Consider the following 9,575-nt stretch of genomic DNA (forward strand, 5'->3'; position numbering starts at 1 on the left):
CCCTGTCCATTATATGACAATCCTGGTGTCCTGTGTGTGAGAGCACTACAAGTGCCTGCAGCCCGTCCATTATATGACAATCCTGGTGTCCTGTGTGGGGGCACTACAAGTGTCAGCAGTCCCTGTCCATTATATGACAATCCTGGTGTCCTGTGTGTGGGGGCACTACAAGTGCCAGCAGCCCCTGTCCATTATATGACAATCCTGGTGTCCTGTGTGTGAGAGCACTACAAGTGCCAGCAGCCCGTCCATTATATGACAATCCTGGTGTCCTGTGTGTGAGAGCACTACAAGTGCCAGCAGCCCGTCCATTATATGACAATCCTGGTGTCCTGTGTGTGAGCACTACAAGTGTCAGCAGCCCCTGTCCATTATATGACAATCCTGGTGTCCTGTGTGTGAGCACTACAAGTGTCAGCAGCCCCTGTCCATGGACAGGGACTGCTGACACTTGTAGTGCCCTCGCACACAGGACTGTCATATAATGATTAGTAGACCCCCAGCTTTATACCGCGGGAAACAGCAGGTTTTCAAAACCATATTTGCTTATTTCAATACTGTTTATGAACGGTGGATTCTCAAGCGGACATAAAAAAACTGAGAGCAAGCTGGGACTTCTGGACCCATGGCAAGGTGAAAGCTACACGCCATTTAGATTTTTCTTATGCCAAACCTTTTCTTCTTCTTCTATTTTCCCAATGTAGAGTTATCTTCACTTTCAGACTTGTAGATATAAAGAGAGAAGAAATCTCTCCAAAGTGATGTAAATCCTCTCACACAGTGGTTATCAGAAAGCAAGGGTCTCCAATGGGACACGGACTGCAAAAAACAACAACAGGGCATTTAAAGTATATCTAATTTTCCTATTTTTGATACAGTAGGGAGTGGTTAAAAAAACAAACCCTGTCCCATTAGATTTCCACATTAAGTGGGAGAGAATCTCTCCAAAGCAGCGTAAGGCCCCTTTTACATCGACTGATCAGGAGGGGGTCTGTGCACGGATCCCCTCCTAATCACAGCAGCCCAGAGCGGATGTCACCACTGTGACATCTGTGTCCGTCCAGAAAAACAAGATTACTGGACCCCATGCTGTTGTATGGGCAATCGGATATAAATGGACATGTGCCCATTGACATCAGATTACCACCTAACAGGGCACAATCAGGTCCATGGAAATGGAACTCCGTTTCATTTGTTTTTCCGGACCTGGCCGAAGTTGGGGGTAATCAGGTGTAAACAGACACATGGCTGCCCATAGACTAGCAATGGGCATCTGAAAAACTGACAAGTGGACCCGATCGGACCATCCACGTGAAAGGGGCCTCATGAGAGACTTCCCTACACTTCTTGTACTGTAGACACGTCAGGAAGTGAGCTCATGAGACTTCCCTACACTTCTTGTACTGTAGACACGTCAGGAAGTGAGCTCATGAGAGACTTCCCTACACTTCTTGTACTGTAGACACGTCAGGAAATGAGCTCATGAGAGACTTCCCTACACTTTTTGTACTGTAGACACGTCAGGAAGTGAGCTCGAGACTTCCCTACACTTCTTGTACTGTAGACATGTCAGGAAGTGAGCTCATGAGAGACTTCACTACACTTCTTGTACTGTAGACACGTCAGGAAGTGAGCTCATGAGAGACTTCGCTACACTTCTTGTACTGTAGACACGTCAGGAAGTGAGCTCATGAGAGACTTCCCTACACTTCTTGTACTGTAGACATGTCAGGAAGTGAGCTCAAATCTCTTAGTTGTCACCAGAACAGAGAACCCAACACGATGGTTTGCACACTATTCCTGTTATGGTGGCATGTCCTAATGTCACAGTTATCTCCCTTTCAGTCTCAATGACAGAGGGGAATCTCCTTGGTGGGGTCATAGATAAAAAATAAACTGGCCTAGGGGTCTAATCCTTCAATATACTTACAACGCTAAAACACATTTCTCCTTTAGATATACTAGAATCAGTCTATACTCCATGGAAAATGGTAAAGGAGCTTTGCCCTCACATACACTCAGTCACAGTGGTAATGAATCCAGTGAGGGCAGGACTGGAGCCTACGTCTGGAGTGCGGCCCAAAGATGTGTGACCTGCAGATGGGGGTTAGCATGGTGCTTCGTTCAGGTTAGGGGCACAATGGGCAATGTACCCCCGTGGTGACTCTCCCGAGCACAGCCATTTTATGATCACGTTCCACAGAAGCCGGACAGCCGTTCAATGCGAGTAGGCCGCTTCTAGGACACGCGGCAGGTTATAGATGGCCCAGAGCCCTATGCAATGGTAAGAAGGCCATAGCAAACAGTCCAGCCATTGCACAGAACCGGCATGGCGCCAAAGCCCGGCTACACGTTACAGATACAAGGCACCACGCCAGCCCCCATACACGTGTCACACGTCCCCATCCCTCTATACACGGCCTACAGCCCCTCCATTGCCCGTTCCCAACTTCCTCCGCCCCTCCCCCACCCTCCAGGAGAGCGTACAATCCACCGGGCATCCTCCTGTAGGAGAGCCATCCGGGGCTATAGATCTCGCCATCAGCGGCCGTGAGGAGTCTTCTATGGGCGGCTTGGTGTATTTACTATTTTCATGCTTGGTGTTGGCAGCATGCTGCTAGTGGCGATAGTGCCGGGTTGTATTTAAGCTTTGTGTTGTATCCCGTGCCAGTTCGGTGATCGCTCTCTAGGCGGCAAGGATGGGTGTGTGTACAGTGTGGTGTTGTGTGACCCGAAGTGGGTGATCGCTCCCCGTGCCGGGCTTGTGGGAGGCACATTCTGGGTCTGCACTCCGATAATGTGTTATCTTCAGCTGGAAGTACTACTGGTCACACCCTGCACTGTGATCGCCGCCATCTGTGTGTCCCCTGGTGGATCTCCGGTCTCTTGGCCACTCCTTATGCCTGAAATGATCAGCCGGTGCAGCTTCCATCGGAGCTTTTCTGTACAAAGTAAAGATGGCCGCTGCTCCCAGTCTGCTGATCGGACTTTCCTATTCCACAAGATGGAGGCTGCTGATGAGTCACAGCTCAGAAGACAAAAGAGTGGTGGCGGCATGGTGGGTGGAGGGTTCGAGCTCCATGGCTGGATCTGCCTGACTTCATTTTACAACTTCTCCAATGGCGATCGTGTTTTTTTTTTTTTTTATTACATCAGATTGAGTCATGTGGGCTGGGCACCGGCTACATTCTGAAACGGCAATGTTCAATATACTCTGGTGACTCGGCTATATTGTCTGCATGAAGAAGCCTAATCACTTTTCTCTTTTTTTCTACATAGCTGTCCATCGCTAACATCTAAAACTCCACAATGGGAAAGGAAAAGATTCACATCAACATCGTCGTCATTGGACACGTAGATTCTGGCAAGTCCACCACAACTGGACATCTCATCTACAAATGTGGCGGTATCGACAAGCGTACCATCGAAAAATTCGAGAAGGAAGCCGCTGAGGTGAATATCTTTGATTTTGTGTCATAGTGCTTTGTGAATTTAGATTGCTATGCTTCCAGTTCCTGTAAATGGAAACTCACCTGTTTCTATTGCTTTGCACATCTGGGTTAAGGAACAGTCTACCTAGTTTAATAGAGCTTTGTGAATTGAACATTGTTTAAAATTCTTCGATATTGTAAGGCTTTTAGCCATGTGGCTTCATTTTTGTTAATCTCATTTGACTCCCCTGACTTATTTCTTGATTCTATACTTTGTAAATAGGGCCTATAGTCTACTATAGTACTAGTGGCAAGTAGTGTTTTGCAATTAAACTTGAGAGGTTAGCAGGTGTGCTTTAGCGTAACACCTCCATTACAGCTCTTATCTATCTCTGTATAGAACTTTTCTTATCACAAGGACATGTAAGAGTAGCCATGTGCTTGGTTTGTACTTAAGGGTTAAAGTAACTTGAGAACATGACTTCAGTGTGAAACCTTGCCTTAGATTAAACTAGTGGCTAGCTGGTCTGCCTGCATGCTGTATAATTAGATCTTAACTAGGTTGGTAGTGGATGTGATGAGTTAGAAGAATGTAACATGTTTTGCCAAGATACACTGCCATGTCGCTAAAGTATTGTGAATTAAACTAAAAGTAATCCTGGTTGTTTTTTTCCAACAGATGGGAAAGGGCTCCTTCAAATACGCTTGGGTCTTGGACAAACTGAAGGCTGAACGTGAACGTGGTATCACAATCGACATCTCCCTGTGGAAATTTGAGACCAGCAGATACTATGTCACAATTATTGATGCCCCTGGTCACAGAGACTTCATCAAGAACATGATCACTGGTACTTCTCAGGTAAGCAATCCTTTCATATGTCCTAGTGTTTGGTGTTTTTTTATATTGGCTTAACATCATCCCCAACACCTTGCTCTCTATCATGTGATTTATTTTTTTGCAAAGCTACTGAAGGAAAGCTTTTCCTGTGTACACAACCTAATGTATAGCACATGTTTTTACTAAGCTACTTTGCGACAATAGAAGTACTTACCATGTGTCATTTTTTTTTTTTACAGGCTGACTGCGCTGTGCTTATTGTTGCTGCTGGTGTTGGTGAGTTTGAAGCTGGTATCTCAAAGAATGGACAAACTCGTGAGCATGCTCTTCTGGCCTACACTCTGGGTGTGAAGCAGCTTATTGTTGGAGTTAACAAAATGGATTCCACTGAGCCACCATACAGCCAGAAGAGATACAAGGAAATTGTAAAGGAAGTCAGCACCTACATCAAGAAAATTGGTTACAACCCAGACACCGTTGCCTTTGTGCCCATCTCTGGTTGGAATGGTGACAACATGCTTGAACCCAGTGTCAACGTAAGTCCTTTCCTCATAATGTGCACTTGCTTTTAGATGTGGTCTTGCAAAACCTCTGACAGTTGTTGTTTCTGTGCAGATGCCATGGTTCAAGGGATGGGCCATCACCCGCAAAGAGGGAAAAGGCAGTGGAACCACTCTGCTTGAAGCTCTTGACAGCATTCTGCCACCCAGCCGCCCTACCGACAAGCCTCTTCGTCTGCCTCTGCAGGATGTCTACAAGATTGGTGGTATGTATTCATGGTTCAATACCTCAGCCATGATTGGTGCAGATTAGATTGTCCATACATGCTTGTGTCATAAGTGTCATATTTCACTGCTAAGCATATACTGTTCTTTGCAGGTATTGGTACAGTACCAGTCGGTCGTGTTGAAACTGGTATCCTCAAGCCAGGTATGGTGGTTACCTTTGCTCCAGTCAATGTAACAACTGAAGTTAAGTCTGTGGAAATGCACCATGAAGCTTTGACTGAGGCTATGCCCGGTGACAACGTTGGTTTCAACGTAAAGAACGTTTCCGTGAAGGATATCCGTCGTGGTAACGTTGCTGGTGACGGCAAGAACGACCCACCATTGAAAGCTGGCGGATTCACTGCACAGGTAAAACGGAGCAACTAAAATGAATGTTGATGTGTCGAAGACCAATTTAAGCGTGTAGAAATACTAAACCTTTCCTCATCTTAGGTCATTATCCTGAACCACCCAGGACAGATCAGTGCAGGATATGCACCTGTGCTGGATTGCCACACTGCTCACATTGCCTGCAAGTTTGCTGAGCTCAAGGAGAAGATCGACCATCGTTCTGGTAAGAAACTGGAAGAAAACCCCAAGTCTCTGAAGTCTGGTGATGCTGCCATCGTTGAAATGGTCCCTGGCAAGCCCATGTGTGTGGAGAGCTTCTCTGACTATCCTCCTCTTGGTGAGTAGATGGTATAGTGACTATTTCCTTAGGACCTAGTTTGCTTTATGGTTTTAGGTTCCAGTGTGTATGGAAAAAGCAGGTGACTTTGGAAGGCCTTTTACATGCAAGATTAGAAGTTTGTCTGCAACAAGCTATATAACTTAATCTTTATCTCCCAGGTCGCTTCGCTGTGCGTGACATGAGACAGACTGTTGCCGTTGGTGTCATCAAGGCCGTTGAAAAGAAGGCAGCCGGTACTGGCAAAGTTACAAAGTCTGCCCAGAAGGCCCAGAAAACCAAATGAATTCAATCCAGCACCACCTCAGTCTTAACCAGCTGTGGAAGATCGGTCTCAGAACTGTTTGTCTCAATTGGCCATTTAAGTTTAATAGTAAAAGACTGGTTAATGATAACAATGCATCGTAAAAGCTTCAGAAGGAAAGGAATATTTTGTGGACCATTGTTTGTGGCAGTTTTAAGTTATTAGTGTTTTAAATCAGTAATTTTTAAGTGGGAACAACTTGACCAAAAACCTGTCACCAAATTTTGAGACCATTAAACAAAGTTAATGAGACATGTTGTGGCTTGTAATTGCAAATAAAATCTAGTGCTTTCAAATTTTAAGAAATGTTTCAAAATTGCCCTCATGGCATTGAGCTAATCTGGTCAGATATTCTCTTCCTATAAAGGATGTCTACAGTGGGGGGTGTTACACTACCATTTACTGGTATTGGATCTGTAGACTTTTAATTTTGGGTAGGGGGGGGGACATGTTATAGAACCATTATCACTTATTCTGTTTGCTGTGGGGGTCTTTGTTCTTGGTGTATAGCCACATTTGGAAACTCCCAAACTTTTTTTTTTAAATAAAATGTAGGAGTTTTGTTTCACATGAATCCTATATTGTGCTGGCAGACTTAATTATCTGAACAAGATGACCATGTTTGTCTTTCCTAACTGGGTTAAAGAAAACGCCTGTTAAATATAAACCTACAAAGGGGTAAAATATTTAACAAATCTACATTTCTAGATAAGCTGTGTGAAAAGGATCACATAACCCAGTAGTTTTCCTCACATTTGACAGCAAAAGTGAAAATACTGTTTAGAGTCCAACAATTGGCGGATGTATCTGATTCTGGGGTCCTGGACTAAAGTCACATGCATTATTCAATTGTCATTTTTCCAGTGTAGACTACAGCCTGGTAGGTTGTGAGTTCGAGGTGCTGAATTATTGCTTGGGCCCTTAATGCCTCAAACTCCCCCAGCCTAGCTTGCCTGTACTTTGTCTACTAGAAAACCATTTATTGTGCAATTTATAAAGGGTCACATTTAGTGTTGGGGAAATGCATACAATGTTGGTCATCTGAGTATGGTATCCTATAGCTTTCCACAACACACAAATGCATAGGGTCTGTGAAGATAACCACTATAAATATTAGTCATGCATTCTGTATAGTTTTTACTTGCCAGTGGCTGCACTAATTTGTGAAGTGTGTATGGGACCTGCCACAAGCTGGTGTAGGGTATTTCCAAAGTAACCCTATCTGCTTGTAGCATGGTGCAGCCAAACGTGCAACTTTAAAAGCACTCCTAAATGGGAGTACTTGCTAATGTTGCTTTTAGATTCCCCTCCTGGTTCCTTCTTGGGGGCATAGATCTGGTGTCAGATCTTTTGCTAACCCATAAGAACAATAATTTGTACAAATGTTACATCAATTCCTCCCTGGCCAAGAATGTCTATGGCCAGTAAGAAGTCTTGACTCTTACCACTGTCATCTGGGTAGAGTGCCTTGAATTCAGGCCATAAGGACAGCAGCACATCTGTGAATTTTGAGATGCAGATGTACTCCAGTCAGCAGCCTCTGGCTCCCTTCAAATCTGACAGCTTTAGGCTGCATTGCATTCTCATGGGGTATGTTTGGGGATTCTTGTGACTGGAATCTCAGATGTGCCCATTTAAGTGAACAGGGTGACCCAGTCATCTGCTAGCAGATGTCTAAATTTTACCTGCAGTTTGGACTAGATTGTCCTTGTATGTGTGTATACCAACAGCAGGTGTGCCTACCACAAAATTCCCAGCCACAGCATCAAGCCCTGTGTGAATAGGGGCCTTAGTTCTTTGAAAGCCTCTTTAGGCTCACATGTGTATTATGAAGAGCAATGCTGTACATTGCTGGTCATGCTTCCTGTAAATGGCCATCTTGGAGTTGGCTCTCCATCAGTAGCCTTTTGAGCGGAACAAGAGAAGTCAATCTATTCCCCTATTTGTCTGGACACCTAAACTGTGATAAAATGCATTCACTGGTCAGCTGGAAATTCTCCACATGGGTTATTATATGCATGCACATGGAAAATTGGTTTATTACATTGGTGTAGCTTAACAATAGTAGCACATGCATGAGATGGGTCTCATTGATCTAGTTTATGGTATATAGCAAGTATTACAGGTTACTGACTTCAACTGGGCAGAAAGGAGTGCAGTTGAATACCTCTAACTTGCCATAGCAGCACATCTTCTCCATATATGGGCTATTTATGAGGATCATTTGCAGGAAAAGGTTTATTTGTAGATCTTGCAAATAAACCTGGAACTTCATTATCATCCAAGAGTGAATACCACATTCCCCTGCTCTACCTGTACAAATACTTGTTAATTCTGCCAGAAGTATTGTCAGCTTAATGTCCATTATACACATGATTCACAGCTATCTTTCAGACCTCCAGATCCCCCATCTTCTCTGTTAGAAGGAATGGGGTTTCTGTAAGTGCTATATGGTGACAAAGTAGCTTTTCCCTAGCTATGTTGTGACCCTAGGGCAGTATGTGTGTTACTGGCAGGATCACCAGGTGGAAAACAAACCGAATGCAGCCACCACATCCTAGGACCATAAGCTGCAATATGTAACCTTTTGCTCTTGGGTTTAAATATGCTTTAGGGCACCCAAGTGATGCTGATTTATGGGCCCCAGGTGGCCCTCTTCCCTGCAGCTCCCAGCAGTTTAAGATTAAAAAAAAAGTGCTCCCCAGCTGTTCTCCAGTTGGTTACATAATTTTGCAGCAAAATACTTCAAACTAAACCATTTGTTTATTTTTTGACTTCCCTGGTCCCCATCAACATGCTCATGAGATGTTTTAAATAAACCCTTTTGATTTGATTGCATACCTTAGGCCCAAGGTGGTTCGCTCGCTCGGATTTGTCCGTGATGAACTGCCGACATGAACAATCCATACATTCCTATGGGGACCGTTCATGCATGCACCTGATCCGAACCGCCTGCCGCCCAAAATGCTCCCTTTGGGTGGTTTTAATTGCGTCTCAGCAATGAAAAACACCCTTTCCAAAAAATGGTGTTTAAACGCTTCCACCCTGGTGTGAATGGGGCCTTTTTTCAGATCTGGTGGCACTTTAGCTTGGATCTCTGTGCTTCAATATGCTACGCAGGAAAATTGTGACAATTTCTTTGTTAGTGATCACGCTCACCAGGACATAGAGAGCGCGTGAATCTCCCTGATGGGGACACACGCAGCAATAAAACCTTGACTAGTGTTCTAATCCATCCCCACTCTATCCAAAACTATAAAATAAAGATGTTTTGGCTTCAGTCGCACTTTAAGAAATGTTTCTCTGCTGGTCTGTGCATATACCGTAGAATCCCACTCATTTCTATAGAAACAATGTTGATCTGCTGTTCATATGTGGCCTTGCTGGGAGACCTTTTGTGAGCAGGCCACACTGAAAATCTAAGGGAAAGGAAAGTGTAGTCTGATTATGGGGGACAGAGAGTTCACTTAAAGGATGTTTGTACTAGAGGTACAGTTATCCTTTATGAATAATTCTGTATATGTTTGTTGCATTGTTTTTTTTTGGG

The 9,575-nt window shown here is 44.3% G+C and overlaps 1 protein-coding gene and 1 long non-coding RNA gene across 2 annotated transcripts in view; one reads left to right on the plus strand and one right to left on the minus strand.

Annotated features, from left to right (window-relative positions):
• LOC108795994 overlaps positions 1 to 3,343 on the minus strand; it is a 24,842-nt gene extending 21,499 nt beyond the window's left edge. Inside the window, exon 1 of the long non-coding RNA XR_001941778.1 lies at positions 3,258 to 3,343. This is a non-coding gene — a long non-coding RNA (uncharacterized LOC108795994). The remainder of the gene's footprint in view (positions 1 to 3,257) is intronic.
• LOC108795993 (elongation factor 1-alpha, somatic form) lies at positions 3,261 to 6,278 on the plus strand. Its single transcript, XM_018567357.1, has 7 exons — positions 3,261 to 3,453; positions 4,111 to 4,290; positions 4,509 to 4,805; positions 4,885 to 5,035; positions 5,149 to 5,405; positions 5,490 to 5,724; positions 5,886 to 6,278. Exons 1-7 carry the CDS (start codon positions 3,310 to 3,312, stop codon positions 6,008 to 6,010), a joined length of 1,389 nt encoding a protein of 462 aa, XP_018422859.1. The 5' UTR covers positions 3,261 to 3,309; the 3' UTR covers positions 6,011 to 6,278.
• The last annotated feature ends 3,297 nt before the right edge of the window (positions 6,279 to 9,575 follow it).

Source organism: Nanorana parkeri, unplaced genomic scaffold, assembly GCF_000935625.1.
Source record: "Nanorana parkeri isolate BGI_ZX_2015 unplaced genomic scaffold, ASM93562v1 scaffold1035, whole genome shotgun sequence".
Lineage (NCBI taxonomy): Eukaryota > Metazoa > Chordata > Amphibia > Anura > Dicroglossidae > Nanorana > Nanorana parkeri.